The 15,938-nt window shown below is 47.6% G+C and overlaps 1 protein-coding gene across 1 annotated transcript in view; it reads right to left on the minus strand.

The window, feature by feature from the left end:
* The window catches only part of LOC135195785 (constitutive coactivator of PPAR-gamma-like protein 1 homolog), a 175,172-nt gene that overhangs the window by 150,565 nt on the left and 8,669 nt on the right, over positions 1 to 15,938 (minus strand). The window contains exons 2-3 of the mRNA XM_064222256.1: positions 13,340 to 13,678; positions 12,743 to 12,915 (exon numbers count right to left, since the gene is read on the minus strand). Of these exons, the coding sequence (XP_064078326.1) occupies positions 12,743 to 12,915; positions 13,340 to 13,547 (381 nt within the window). The 5' untranslated portion in view covers positions 13,548 to 13,678. The remainder of the gene's footprint in view (positions 1 to 12,742; positions 12,916 to 13,339; positions 13,679 to 15,938) is intronic.

The following is a 15,938-nucleotide window of genomic DNA, read 5'->3' on the forward strand; positions in this document are numbered from 1 at the left end:
ATACTTAGCTTTAGACTCCGTCGTCCCGACAGAAATTCAAATTTCGCAGCACACGCTACAGGTAGGTCAGGTGATCTACCATCCTACCGCTGGGTGGCAGGAATAGGAACCATTCCCGTTTTCTATCAGAATTTTTTCTCTCTACCACCTGTCTCCTGTATCCCTTTATAGTGGATACGGAAAGATGCGATTCCTCCCTCAGGAAAAGAAGGAAATCTGCAATGTTGGTCACAGAGGTATTGGAGGAGGAGAGCTTCTTTGATTTACAATATCTCCTAAAGACTTCCCACTTCGATTGATAGACTTGTATAGTCGAAGGTCTACGGGCTCTAGCGATAGCCTTAGCCGCTTTTTGAGAAAAGCCTCTCGCTCTGACGAGTCTTTCGATAGTCGAAAGGCAGTCAGAGCGAGAGCGAGGAGGTTTTGATGATACCTCTCGAAGTGGGGCTGTCTGAGAAGATCTGCTCTGTCTGGAAGAGATCTGGGGAAGTCCACCGTCCACTCCAACACCTCTGTGAACCAATCTTGAGCTGGCCAATATGGGGCTATTAGAGTCATCTGCATCCCCTTTGAGGCCACGAACTTTCTGATTACTTCGCCCAGAATCTTGAATGGGGGAAAGGCGTATACGTCGAGGCCCGACCAATCTAGTAGAAGGGCGTCGACTGCGAATGCTCTCGAATCCTCTACAGACGTGCAGATGTCTATCCGTTTGGAGAGGAACGTGGCAAACAGGTCTATGTGAGGCCTCCCCCATAGAGCCCAAAGACTTTGACAGATTTCTGAGTGGAGAGTTCACTCTGTGGGAAGGACCTGGTTCCTCCTGCTCAGTCTGCCTGCTCTCACATTCCTTTCTCCTTGGACAAATCTCGTTAGGAGGATGATATTTCTCTCCTTTGCCCATACCAAGAGATCCCTTGTCAGTTCAAATAGGGAGAACGAATGAGTCCCTCCTTGCTTTCGGATATAGGCCAGAGCGGTGGTGTTGTCCGAGTTGACCTGGACCACCCCGTCTCTCACTACTGACTCGAAGCACTTGAGGGCAAGGTGTATGGCTATCAATTCTTTGCAGTTGATGTGCCATGACACCTGCTCGTTCGTCCAGGTGCCTGACACTTTTCTTGTTCCTAGCGTCGCACCCCATCCCGTTTCCGAAGCATCTGAATACAACACTTGGTTTGGGTTCGGTACGGATAAGGACACTCCCTTGTTCTTTTTGAAAGGGGCTAACCACCATCTCAAGTGATTCTTTACTTCGAGAGGTATCTGGAACGAGTCCGAAAGTTGTCCTGTCTTCCAGTTCCATACTTTCTTTAAGAAGAATTGCAGGGGGCGAATATGAAGTCTCCCTAGGAGAAGAACGTTTTCCAGCGAGGAAATGTCCCTAGAAGCTCAACCATTCCCTCGTGAACTTTGTTCTCTCCCCAAGAAGTTTGAGACTTTCATAAAGCCTTGTATGAGTCTTTCCTGCGAAGGAAAAACTCAAAAACCCCGAGAATCCATCTGAATCCCCAGATAAATCAGGTTCTGGCTGGGGATCATCTGAGACTTCTCGAGGTTCACGAGTAATCCTAGAGATTGAATCATGTCTAAGGTCGATTTTAGGTCCTCTAAACACGGTTTCTCTGAACTGGCCCTGATTAGCCAGTCGTCTAAATAAAGGGAGATTTTTATTCCCTTTAAATGAAGCCACTTCGCTACATTTTTCATGAGGTTCGTAAAGACCTGAGGAGCTGTGGATAGGCCGAAACACAAGGCCCTGAACTGATAAATCTTCCCCTTCATTACGAAGCGAAGGTACTTCTTTGACGAGGGATGAATGGGAACATGGAAGTAGGCGTCTTGTAAGTCCAGGGAGACCATCCAATCTCCTGGACGTAGGGCCAACATCACCATGGCAGAAGTCTCCATGCGGAACTTCTCCTTTTCTCCATATCGGTTTAGAGTACTTACATCTAAAACCGGTCTCCACCCTCCGGAAGCCTTCGGGACTAGAAAAAGGCGGTTGTAAAATCCCGGTGTGTGGGGGTTTTGCACCAACTCGATGGCCCCTTTGTTCCACATTTCCTCTACCATCTGAAGGAGCGTATTCCTCAGCACAGGGTCTTGGTAACGAGCGGACAGTTCTCGAGGAGTTGAAGTCAGGGGAGGTCTGTCCCTGAAGGGGATGCGATATCCCTTCCTCAGAACCGACATCGACCAAGGGTCGGCTCCTCTGTGCCCAGGCTTCCGCGTATTCCAGTAGCCTGGCACCCACTAGTGTTTGGAGGTTCTGCAGGTCATTTTCCCTTCTTAAAGGGACGGAAGGCTGATCTTCCTCGCTTTTTGGAAGTCTTCCTTTTGAAGGCGGGTCGTGACTTAGGACCTCCACGAAAGGGCTGTTGAAACGGCCAAGGGACTTTCTTAGTAGCCGTCGTAACCGTTCTGTTCTTCTTTGCTGATTGGACAAGAAGGTCCTGTGTTGCCTTTCCAGTAAGTGAGTGGGATATTTCCTTCACCAACTGAGAAGGGCACAGATGTTCTGATAATGGAGCGAATAGCAAAGCAGTTCTCTGAGAAGGAGAAACAGCCTTGGTCAGAAATGAACCAAAAACTGCTCTCTTTTTAAGTATCCCTGCTCCAAAGAGGGAAGATACTTCTCCAGAACCATCTTGGACCGCCTTATCAATGCAGCCATAATTGCTATGCAGCACTTTCTGGGCTGAGACTTTTTTCCGATTCTTGCGACTTCTTAGATATTACCCCAAGGGACCAGTCCAAGAAATTAAATACTTCCAACACGTGGAAGAGTCCCTTGAGGAGTGTCCAACTCAGACATGCTCCAAGTGGACCGTGCAGAGGATAAGGCGTGTCTCCTTGGAAGAGTCTACCAGACTCGAGAAATCAGACTCCGCAGAAGCAGGAAGAGACACCCATATTCTCTCCTGTTTCATACCAAATGCCTCTTCTACCTGCCAGTTTGGCGGGAGGCATACAGAAGACAGTCTTTCCTAATTCTTTCTTGGAGTTCATCCAAGAACCGAGAGACTGTAGCGCCTTCTTCATTGAAATGGCCGGTTTCATTTTCAAGAAGGAAGAGGACTTATATGGCTTATTGCTCGAATAGAGCGACCGAGGAGAAGGAGGTGCGGCAGGGCGAAGCAACACTCCATATTCCCCTGGAGCAGAAGTGCGGATAAAGTCTTATAATTCGACAGTCCTTCATTAGCTGGAGCTTCGTCTTCCGAGATATCCTCTAGCTCGAGACCAGCTGAAGGAGAACGATCCCTTGAAACGGACAAATCCCCTGTATGTCTTGAAATAGGAGAGCCTCTATTCAGTGAAGGACTGGCGGAAAAGGACTCTCTGCGTTCTTTTGGAAGAGAGTTAGAAGTCCTTTCTACTGTCTTACATGATACAACAGATCTTTCCTTCTGAAGTCCCAAAGAGGAAGATCGCTTCCTAGGAGAAGAACTCTTGGAAGGCGATTCTAGCCTGGAAGGTTCCACATGTCTGGAACGTTCCACTTTGGTGGAAAAGTTCTTCGCGCTTTGGAGAGTTTCCTCTTGTCGTAAAGTTCCCGCGCGTCTGGAAAGTTCCGTGCGTTTGGAACGTTCCGCTTTTCCGGAAGAAGATTCCCGCTTGGAAAGTTCCGAGTGTCTTAAAGGCGATCTGCGCCTTAAAGTTCCCGCTTGTTCGGAAGGATCCGATCGCTTGGACAATTCCGCTTGAGTGGAATGCTCTGCGCGCTTGGAACAAGATTCCTGCTTGGAAAGTTCCGAGCGCTTGGAAGGTGATTTATGTCTGGAAGGTTCCTCGCGCCTGGAAAGTTTGGAACGTTCGGAATGTTCCACTCTCCTGGAAGGCGATCCGTGTCTGGAAAGATCCGCGCGTTTGGAAGATTCCGCTCGTGCGGAAGGTTACGCGCGTATGAAAGATTCTGCTTGTGCGGAAGGTTCCGCTCGCCTGGATAGTTCCGCGCGTTTGGAAAAAGATTCCTTCTTGGAAAGTTCTTCCGCGTGTCTGGAGAGTTCGGAACATCCGGAATGTTCAGAGCGCTTGTAAGGAAACTCGCGCCTGGAACGTTCTGTTATTGTGGAAGGTTCCGTGCGTCTGAACAGTTCCGAACGCCTAATAGGCTCCTCACTTTTGGAAGGTGCCTCTTGCTCGGGAAAATCCATGGAAAGGTCCTTCTGTTCCACTTGATTAGAAGGCTCTTCGTTCTTGGACATTTGAGTCTGTTTTGAAGGTGCCTTGCGCCTAGAAAACTAGTCTTTCCTCTCCTCTCTCCCGGAAAGTTCTTCCTGCCTGGAAAGGCCTTCCGTCCTACCTGGCGCTTCTCGCCAAGATGGTTCTTCCAGGTCTGAAGAAAACCAATCATCTATCGGAGCTCGTTGCTTGGGAGAAGGCGGAACAATCCCAGGAAGCTCGGGAACAATTCCACTCTTCCTGTATGAGTGTGGAGAGGAAGATCGGAACTCTGGAACCTCTCGTCTAGAGGGAAGGAAACCTCTAAGAGCGCAGCGGACCTCTTGATAGGAAGATAGTCATCCTTCCTACGAGGAGGTTTCTTGGAAAGAACTCCAAAAACCAATGAGGAGATCTGTTCCTGCACTTTTTGTACTATCTGAGCAGTAGTCGCATCCCTGTCCGTGTCGGAACGAGGGGAGGGAGATCTGGAAGGTGTCTGAGATTCCCTTACAGCACTTGGAGTCAAAAAGGTTCTCTTTTTTACAGAACAAGCCTCTTCTGGAAAGTGCTCTGGACGTTGAGTCAAGAGCCGTAGCTTTCCAGCTCCTCTTCAAGGGGCGAGAAAGATTTGTGTCTTTCCACCGTATTCTAGGTGAAGCGCACTCTGACGACGAAAAAACAACCGCGAAGGATGCTTTTCCTGTAGCGATCCCTGGCGGTCTGAGGCGTAACAGCACCTGCCGAAGGGACGCCTGATCAGTGGGGAACCTCTACAACCTCCGTACGGCTTTCGACATTCCTTCTCCTCTGGGCCAGGGAGCTTGGAAAAGGTCTAGACCTGGGAGCGTTGTAGACGCCCCCTCCACCACACTGGGGACACTCACATCACTGTCCACTGTTATATCACCAGCACTCTTACCTTCTAATGCCGCCATTTTGACCTGCATTTCTATGAAGGGTAGCCTCAGATCGCAATTTCCGATGCTGAATCTGTAGGATTTAAGATGGGTGAAGGAGGGAGAAGGATTAATTAATGCATGATGTTGGAAGAAAGGCTAGAAAGCTAGAGAAACTAGATTTCGTTAGACCTAGATCTACTACGGCTTTTGGAAGCTTTCCTAAGCCTATCCCTTTCTAGCTTCTTCATATAAGAAGTAAGATTCTTCCATTCTTCTGCACTCAGGTTCTCGCACTCTTTACAGGTGTTAACAAAAGAACATTCAAACTTTCTACACCGCCTGCATGCAGTGTGAGGATCTACCGAAGTTTCGGCATTCTCACCCTGCAGCCCTCATTTCACACATCTCACAACACACGAGTCAGACATTCTTAAAAAAATCCAAAATCAATTTCAAGAGACAGTCCAGATAGCGTATGCCAATACAACGATCCAAGTACGTCACCAAAAGTCGGTCAAGAAGATCAATTGCGATGAAAAAAGAATTCCAGCCAGGAGGTACCAACAACGATGTTGACGGCACCGGCGACAGAAAAATTCTGATAGAAAACGGAATGGTTCCTATTCCTGCCACCCAGCGGCAGGACGGTAGATCACCTGACCTACCTGTAGCGTGTGCCGCGAAATTTGAATTTCTGTCGGGACGACGGAGTCTAAAGCTAAGTATATATCTGGCAGGTAAGTTGAATGTATAAAAACTGGAATTGTTATACATTGGATGTCAAAACTGCATACAGGTACTATCCTACTTACAACCAAGTTTGGTTCCGACCCACTGGTTGTAAGTCAGAATGGATGTAAGTCGAACCTTAGAAAGTGGCCAACATACTGGGTAGGGTACACTATCAAACCTTTGCTATATAAGTGCCTACTTAGTACTGTAATGTAATGTACAATCATTATTTCAATCTTTTTACCATAATGTACTTCTACTAATACATTTTAATCATTTATGTAATAGTATATATTACGTACAATCAGGCATTGAGTTACAATGGGGTTAGGTTCTTGCATGCATGTCAAAGTCGATTCTTACGTAAATTGGTTTGCAATTCAGTCTACAGTACAGTTAATACCAAATGATGCTGCAGATAGGGCAGGGTACTCAACTGATGCTCCGCCTGCGTGATGAGAGTTCTCATGAGATGGCGCAATGCCAAGTAACTCAATGGTCAACTGTCTGAAGTAAGGTTGTAAGTATGAGTGGTCATATGTTGAGCAGGTTGTAAGTCGGATAGTAGTTGTATTTATAAGGTGACGAGATACAAAGAGAAGTTTATTTAAAGCCACCTAGGGAAGATGGTTGGAGGGGATTATGGAAGTTGAAGGAAACCGTCTACGGGCTCAAGGACGCAGCAAAAGCATGGTATTGTAAAGTGGTGAAAGTAGTGAAGGAGCTTCAAGGTGAGAGAAGTAGACTAGAATCTAATATATTCTTTTGGAAAAAGGACAATAAATTGAATGGCATTTTGTGTACACATAGATAATTTATGCTATGGAGGAACTGAAGGATTCTTAAAAGGAAACAATTGGGAAATTGAAAGGGAAATTGCACGTAGGAGAACAAGAGAGTAAAAGGTTTAAGTATATAGAGGTAGTAATAGAGCTGAAGAATAGATTTTCCCTTAATCAGTGGTAGTATATAAATTCAATAAGAGAACCAGAGGCTAGAAGATATACGGGTAAAAGAGTGCTAGAATAAAAGGAGTTACCCAAGTATAGATCAGTGGTAGAGCAGCTGAATTGGGTATCACTACATACCATGCCAGGAATATCATATGATGTTAGCGAATTAAGTAAAGCATTTAAAGAAGGAACGACTCAAGATATGAAGAAGCTTATTAAAATTGTGAGAAAAACTAAGAGCATAATGGACGAAGTTACAATAAGTGAGATGGAAGAAGAAAAGATTTATTGGGAAGCCTATGCAGATGCTTCATTTGGAAACATAGAAGATAGCCATATTCAACTGGGTTATATTATTTCCTTGACAGATGGGAAGAGGAGAAGTCCCATATGGTGGAAGTCTAGGAAATCCAGGAGTGGCAAAATCCACCATTGAGGCCAAAGCCCTGAGTGTTGGGAAGGCGATAGAAGGATTAATATATTTCAAACATTTGTGGGAAGAGGTAGTAGGAGGGAGAAATTTAGAAGCTTTGGTTAATACTGATAGTAAAACACTAATGAGCGCCATCAAATTGAGCACTGGTGTAAGTAGCAAGATTAAAAATAGATATTGCAGCAATAAGGGAAACCATAGAATTGGGGGAAATAAAGGAAGCGAGACGGATAAAAGGAAAGGAGCAAGTGGCTGATGTATTAACTAAAGCAGGAGTTTCAGGGGAAAGTATTTGAAATTATGTAGAGGGTAAAGAGTTGGAGGATGAAGGAAAATAAGAGGGGACTAGGTTAGAAACAGTCGGAGGAGAGGGAGAGAGAGCTAGTGTGATTATACATTGTATAATTGTTATTGGTATTTTATGCATTGCCGAAATATGGTGGGTGTCCTATGTATGGACAGCATAAGGTTGATTTTAGAAGGTGTCTGTTGATGTATTTAAGTTGGGTTGTGACGTCATAGACAAGATGGCTGCGGTGTCAGTGGGATGTAAACAATAACACGGGGCAGAAGGAGACAAGTGCGTGTGCTGTTTGGTTGGCAGGAGAGAGCTCTCTGTCTGGTAGGAGTTTTTGGGTCATAAGTCTTGTTGTGCTGTTGTTCTAAGGTGATTTCTGCAGTATACTGGAGTTAAAAACCGCGTACAGGTGGATAGATTATACATTTGTGTAATAAAAGGGGTTGGGCTAGGCTATATTCAAAGCCAGGACTCTGGCCACGTCCCATCGAGGGACCGGTAGGAACCGGTAGGGACCTGAGGGGGCACGTCTGTTCGAATCAACTAATAAGTAGGGAGATGTCCTTTGAATTCCCCAGAGCTGCACCTCTCTGATAGAAGACCTGGCTGAAGGCCGCCCTGACTCCTTTGACAGCCACGATGGAGAGCCCCTTGTCATCCCTCAGATGGACAAGGAATTCCGTGACATGGGGAATCTTGGCTCATATGGGGTCCAGGTTCTGCCCCTTGCACCAGGCCCCAAAGAGCTTCCACTTCGCTTGGTAAACCGCTGCAGACAACTTCCTAAGGCATCCCGACATTCGGGAGGCCACCTTGCGTGAGAACCCCCTCTTATTCAGGAGGAGCTCCTCAACCTCCATCCGTGAAGGCAGAGGGCGTCCAAGGCCCTCATGGAACCTCTTAGAAGGCCCGGCCTTCGGAGGAGTTCCCATGGTTCTTGAATGGACATCTCCAGGAGGTCCGGAAACCAGTCCCTGTTGGGCCACCTGGGGGCTACGAGGGTTATGACCGTGGCTTTGGAAATTCGGAGATGATTGAGGACCTGCCTGAAGACTAGTCTATCCCAGGGGTGCTGGAACGCGTTTTCCCACACCGCTGTTGGGTCCAGGACCGGGGAGCAGAACACTGGGAGCTTGCGGTTTAGGCTCCTCGTGAACAAATCCATGAAAGGGGAGCCCCACCTCCCGATCAGCTTGCCCGCTACTGCCGGGTGTGGGGACCATTCCGCCCCTAGGACCTGCCCTTGTCTGCTGAGTCCATCGGAGATCATGTTCCTTTTCCCTGGAATGAACCTTGCTGACAGGGAGATCCCGGTGTTCTCCACCCACTCCAGAACGGTCTCCGCCAGATCGCACAGGGGTTGTGATCTCAGACCCCCTGCTTTTTGACGTAAGCAACAACGGTGGTGTAGTCGCACGACTGCCACTCTCTTGTTCCTCAGGCTGTTTTTGAAGGCTTGGAGTGCTTTGAGGATGCCAAGGAGCTCCAGGTTGTTGATATGGAGTCCTCACTCCTGTTCCGACCACCCAACCCCCCCCATCTCTGCCTGTAGGTGGGCTCCCCAGGCCCCCTTCGATGTGTCTGTGAACAGGAGCATCTTGAGAGGGACATCCACCAGCAGAAACCCCAAGCTAGAGGTTCGTGTCGTCCAACCACCAGCGAAGGGCCTCTGCCATCGAGTGAGAGGGTTCTATCAACTCACATGGGTTCTTCCCGTCCGAGGCCCATCCGTCCTTCAAGTTCCATGGGGTAATAGCTTCTCCAGGGAGACGAGGTGGCCTATCAGCCTCTGCCATACTCGAGCTGGTCGGGGTGTGCTTGTCAGGAAGGGGGTCACTATGTCCTTGAAGTTGGAAATCAGACCCTCCAATGGGAACACCCTGGCCCTTACTGTATCCAGGTCCATACCCAAGTACACTATCCTGTTGGTGAGCTCTGGATGCGACTTCTCCCAGTTCAGGACGATACCTAGACAAGAGACGAGGGTCAGGAGTTCATCCCTCTGCTCCCTTAAGCGATCCTTTGAGGAGGAAAGGAGTAGATATCGTCCAGGTACCGCAGGAGGCGCATGCCCTTCTTGTGGGCCCAGGCGGACACGAGGGAGAATATCCTTGTGAAAACCTGCGGTGCAGTGGACAGGCTGAAACAGAGGATTCTGAACTGGTACGTGGCTCCCTCCCACCTTACGCGGAGGTACTTCCTGCTGGAGGGGTGTACTGGGATCTGGAAGTACGCGTCCTTAAGGTCGAGGGACAGCATGTAGTCCCCTTCCCTCAGGGCTGCCAGAACAGAGCGAGGGGGCTCCATCTTGAATTCCGTCTCGAGGACGTACGTATTGAGGGTGGATGGGTAGATTACCTGTCTCCATCCCCCCAACGCCTTCGCCACCAGGAATAAGAGGCTGAAGAACCCCAGGGAGTGGGTGGTCACTCGCTGGAGGGCTCCCTTCTCCTCCCTTCTCTAACAGGGATAGGACCTCCAGCGAAGAGCCTCCCTGTGACCAGGGATCCAAGGGCTGAACACCCTGCTGTCCAGTTCCTCCGTCAGGGGAGGCTTCCCGTCCCGGAAGGGGATTCGGTAAACGTCTCTGAGGACCTGGACGGTCCAGGGATCGGCCCCGAGATCCTCCCAGTCGCGCCAATGATTGGAGAGGCAAACCCCCACCCGAGGCATCAAGTAAGGTAGGAGGCCTTGCCTCATACTTCCTCCTGGGGAAGCGGCCACCCTTCCCCCTGCAAGAGAGCACGGATCTGGCTCTAAAAGCAGAGATGGGGGCTTTAGCAGTCCTGGAGGAGGGCTGAGTTCTCTGATGGCCCCAGCCTCTGGCAGAAGGTTCCAAAATACCTGCAGGGGTCCCACCCCCCCCAGTCTGAGTCCTTGTCTTGATTTCTGCGTCTCCAAGTTACGTCTCGGCACTGGTTGTCTGCCTGAGGACGATGCTCTGTAGACGACGGAGTCCTGGTTGGCCTTCCTCCAACATTCGATGGCCTCCTCTACCAGGTGATCCAGAAAAAGGGATTCACCCAACACTGGAGCGTTCCGGGGCGCCTTTGCCTCCCTCTCTGGGGAGCCCCTCGAGAGGTGAGCAACAACCATGTCCCTGTGCCTCAGGACCCAGTTCGTCCATTGGGTCAGAAGTTGGGTAGTTAGGAATCCCAGGGACTCACCCCCTGACAATACCAACTCCTCGAAGGCGGCCAACTCGTTCTTGTCCAGCAGGTCGTGATCTCTCGCGAAGGTGGTGACCACACCCGTCCAGTGGTCCAACCATAGACGCGACGTGAGTGGAGGTCCACACCGTGGACTCCATAGCCATGGCTTCCTGCTGGGAGAACGCGACAGGGCCCTTCAAGAACCTATCTACCAAACAGCCCAGCAAGTGGGCTGTGAGGGGGCCTTCCACCGTCTTCGGGGCTAGATACATGCCCTCCGGCGTGTATAGCTTCCTCTGCCTGGCTTTGGCAGCTGGAAGGAGCTTCAGGGAGCCCAGGGCTCTCAGGGTATTCTTGGGTCCTGCCACCACCTCCTCCACTTGTGCCAGTGCCTTGGCTGAGTAGAGGGCATGGGGAAGGGATAGGGAAGGTTTGGACTCCACCTTTCCCCCCGAAAAGGCGATCTACCGCCAAGAGTCTCTGGAGTTGGGGGGGCAGGTTCCCGCCAAACCATTCTGCGCCCGGATAATCCCAAGAACCCTACGGAATGCCAAGCCTTCGTCCATGGTCCCTTGGACCTCCAGGGAGTTCTGCAGACTGTTGAGCACGAAAGCGACCTCCTCCAAATCTTCTCTTGCTACGGACAGCCCCGCCACCGGTGCGGGGACAGGGAAGGAGTGGGTTGTCGGACCAAACCAGGCGCCTTCTACTACTAACTGAGGCACCCCCAGGGGCAAAGGGCCCACCCCACATGGAAGGGCTGTCATGGGCCACCTCCTGAATGAAGGGGGAGCCCCACCGGGGGGGTGCTGGAGCGGCGCGACTCCGCTCCTCTTACGTGACGGGAGGGAGTGTAAGTCTTGAGGCGGACGGAGCCTGGTCGGCAGGAGCCGGGGCCACTGGGGCCACCGGAACCGACACAGGATCCACCAGAGCCATAAGGGGACACCCCTGGGAGGGAATCTGTCGGCTCCCAACGTCTACCTGGACGATCCTCCACCTATGGGGAGGTGGCTGGGAGCGCGGAGGAGGAGGAGAGTCCCACGGGGATCCCGGGGGAACCGAGCAGCGTACCCCGCTCCGGAGCGGCACACTCAGCGGCTGGCAGCAAGCTCTTGGAGGCGTGTAGCACCGCAACCAACGTGTCCATTTATGGCGCACCCCGCAGGCCACCACAAGCCCAGCACTCCTGCAAAAAAGAACTGTCTGCCTGTACACCTCTCAGCACAGACTCCTCGGGTCCCGCCATTTGCGGAGACCCGGCAATGGACTCACCTAGGTCCCCTCGCTGGGAGGAGACGGGGGAACACTCCTGACGCCCTTCCGGGGAATCCCGAGAGGGAGCAGGCAATGGCGAAGGGCCTCCAGGGCCACAGCTCGTGCTCCTAGTCTGTGGATCCTCCGAGGAAGCCTTTTTGGCTGGAGCACGAGGTTTCTTCTTGAGCTTGGTAGCGGCCAGATCCCATTGATGATCCGACCCCACGACGCACTCACCACATGTAGCTTCCCGTGAACAAGGGCGACCCCGACACTTACTACACAAAGTGTGGGGATCGATCTTAAAAGGCGAAAGGAAGGACCCACAGGTCCTGCCTTCCGGACCTGGGCAACACCATTGCGATGAAGCTTCCATAAGAAGTGAAAGACCACACACAAGGAAAGACAAAGGGAAATGGGCTGGTAAATGGACGAGGAGCTGGGGCGTGTAAACAATACAGCGACCAGGAAAGGATTGGAGGTCAGAGGTTGTGATCTTTAACCCTGGGGCATACCTGGCTGGGGTCAGGAGGGAATTACCAGTATTTTCTGGTCGGTACCGGATTGACATCCAGGATTTTTCTACAAGTAGTTCAGGGTAAGTATACGGCACTGGAACAAATGACCTCTTTGGAAAGTCAAAGCTTCAAAATATGACATGAATTGACAAACTAGGTTTCAGTGAATTCAAATGTACATTGTACAACAAATATAATGCTTTATTTCCAAACTGATCCAAAATTCTTTCCAAATGGCAAACTACTATTGTAACTGAATATATTGCCTTTCTCACCCAACCGAACTTTAAAAGAAATTCTATATTCATGAGAGAGAGAACCACAACCTACCGAGTTAACATTTTTACGGAGAGAACATTCTTGTTTTGCCCACTCGCTCAGTCTCTGTTGTTCAAGGGCACCATTGAAGAACACAGCCAATTCAATATTATTATTCTGTACTGTCTGAATCAGCACCGCCAGAAATTGCACCATGCGATTCCACTGTCCTCCGCACACCCAATCTGGATAAAGTCAGACATAAGTGATTTTGGTTGATATAAGGAGAAATTGAGAAGATATGATGAAAGGAAAACAATAGTGTAAGACATTGCTGAAAAAATTATTCAGTACACTAGTCTGTACCTCCTTTTGCTAATTTGAATCATGCGTAGTATACAAAGAACTCAGTTACTGAGATTATCCAATGAGTATTACGTACTGCCCAAGGTGACAGTTACATGATAGCCACAGCAGGTCTGAACAGCTATTTTGTCCTTCTAAACTAACAATCATTACTATGAGGTCTTTGATGCAAGCCTAAGCAAGATCTATTAAGGGCCCACTTGTTGCCACAGGCTATCAAGTCCTACTTCACATAGACCCACATCTTTCAAGAATCAATTAAGAATGATGCACAATGAACAATAGTCAGGAATTCCACTGTACCTGAAAAGAAGCCTCCGTATAACCTGTCAAGACAACATTCTCCATCCACCACCAAAGTGAGTGGGCTGTGGACATATCCTCCTCGTGGAATATTGCGTGGATTTCCCCGGCGGACTGCGACACTTCGTGCTATCTTTAATAGGTCCACAGGAACACATGCCCCAGGAACTTGTGACTCTAAGAATCGCTGCAAATCTTGAATAGCCATCTTGTTTTAATTAGGTTGAATTTTGAAAAGGGTGTCTTGAATATGTTGAATTTTAAGGTTATTTTATATATTAAAATGAAATGTTTTTACATGATTTCTTTGTGTGGTTTTGACGACCCTAGCAGCAACACCTGAAAAAAAATTTTTATCATAAGAAACAAACGAGGGCACATTTACAGCAAAATACTACAAACCTACTAGCATTGTTCAAAAATTTCATATTACATAATACAAGTTAAAAAAAATGTACACTTCACTATCCTGTGTGATGTGACAACTAGACGGAGTAAAAAAATACTAAGTCATCCACTTTATGAAAATTTATGCTCAAACCTTCATATACTGTATACAGTACTACAATTATATGAAGACTTAAACAGTGGTCCCCATGTATTTACAAGGGATGCATACCAGACCCCCCGTGAATAGTTAGAACCCGCAAACAGTTGGAACCCCTATAAAAATGCTGAAAACAGCCTATTTTGTTAGTTAAAATTCAAGAAAAACCCACTAAAAATTGTTATACTTGGTGTTTTTAATAGTTTATCACAAAAAGTGCAGATTAAAAAAACAAGGAATTTGTGGATAGTTCTCATAGAAAAATACCGCAAATATGCGAATTTTCTGCTAATAATGCGGGGAAATGTTCCCAAGAGAAATCCGTGAATGTGTTAGTCCGCGAATCAGGAGAATGTGAATACGGGGGGTCCACTGTATTACAATTATGTGAAGACTTACATATATACACTGAGTAATAATCATAATTTTTACATGGTAAGTATTCAGCATGTAGTCAAAATGGCATAATCATCCACACATCTATACAGGCTGTCCCCGGTTATCAGCGGCGGTTCCATTCTCGGCAGGGTGTCGATAAGATAAAGCCGCCATTAACCGAAACTCTGATTTATGATGCTTATGGTGCCAAGTTTCGATTAATGGCGCTGATTACCGGTTATCGGCACCTCTGTTAGGTATGCTATGGCATCGTAACTATTATCAGCAATAACCGAAACTTTGCCCATTATGGCACCATAAATCACCAATTTTACGGGATCGCCATTAACAGAGTCCGCCAATAGCCAGGGACTGCCTGTATACCAAATTCTAAAGTATTTTGCATTTTTCCTAACATACAAACCTAAGCTTTTATACATGTATGGAGTCTTGCGCTTGGCGCACTTTGACTGTCAATGAATTGTCGCTGAAAAACAAAATCCTATCGTTAGGCCTATGGTCATGTGACTCGAGACAACTTAACTCATCCGGGTTTGCAGCCACATCCGCTTTCACATACTGAGCCATCTTTCATTTTAGTATTTTTACTTCTCTTTGTTCTTTGTGTGGCTGGTGTGCATGCCCCTAAGTGGGACATTCTCGTCAATTGTGCAGTTTTCTTTTTTGTCTTTCTTGACCCGTTGTGTAAGGGGAAAAAAAGTGTGCTTCTCAGTGCTTAAAATGTGAATCATGTGGCATTCTCCCTCTATGTTAGCACCTCTGGCACCCTTTCATGATAACATTAATGCCAACTTTACATAAAAAATAATAAAATACTATTAGCAAGCCCTTAATATTTTCATATACTATTTCTTTTATTTTCCACCTCTTTCTCTGTCCAGTGAACTGTACCCAACACACGACTGTTTCATTACATAAAACCTCTTCAACTTTATGCCAGACCAAAATATTATATAGTTTAATAAAAAAAAAAAGGTCTACAGTAGCTTGGAACATCAGGGCTTTCATCATTTACAGCAATAAGCACTGCATGGCTATGAACAACTGGCCTCCCATAGTTAAGTCAATAACATGGTACATGACAAAAGCCAAGGATGTAAGTGAAAGGCAACCGAATGTTCCTCAGAGAGAATCTAGCTGAGGGGATTCCAAGATATAAACTTGTTCAATCTGTAGTCAACAAAATGCGGTTTTGCTTATCATTTAAAAAAAAATATACACATTTTCCTTAAATATCAACACTAATAAGACCAAGATGGTTTAGAGATACTGTACATAAAACGAACACAATAGCTTGACCACAATGTAGTGAACTTGATTATGACAAGGCTATCTTTTTTTGATGGATAGTGTAATTAACTTCCACCAACCATAAAAGTTTGAAATTTATGTTACTTACACCTAACATATAACATAGTAATCTGACAGACTCGTAAAAAATAGATATGAAAAGATCTGAAAATTATCAGCCTTAAGTTACAGGTGCAGTGAGAAATTCAGCACGAGTTATCAAATTGAGCAATGTTTATCCTTCATTCAAGTGCAACAGATTGAAAGGATCCTCAAAACTTCAACGGCATTTCTACTAATTCTGTGGGAGACATAGGACAGCCGCTATAAATCATGAATTAATGATACTGATCATTGCAATTT

The sequence above is a fragment of the Macrobrachium nipponense genome, chromosome 16 (genome assembly GCF_015104395.2).
Source record: "Macrobrachium nipponense isolate FS-2020 chromosome 16, ASM1510439v2, whole genome shotgun sequence".
NCBI classification, from domain to species: Eukaryota; Metazoa; Arthropoda; class Malacostraca; order Decapoda; family Palaemonidae; genus Macrobrachium; species Macrobrachium nipponense.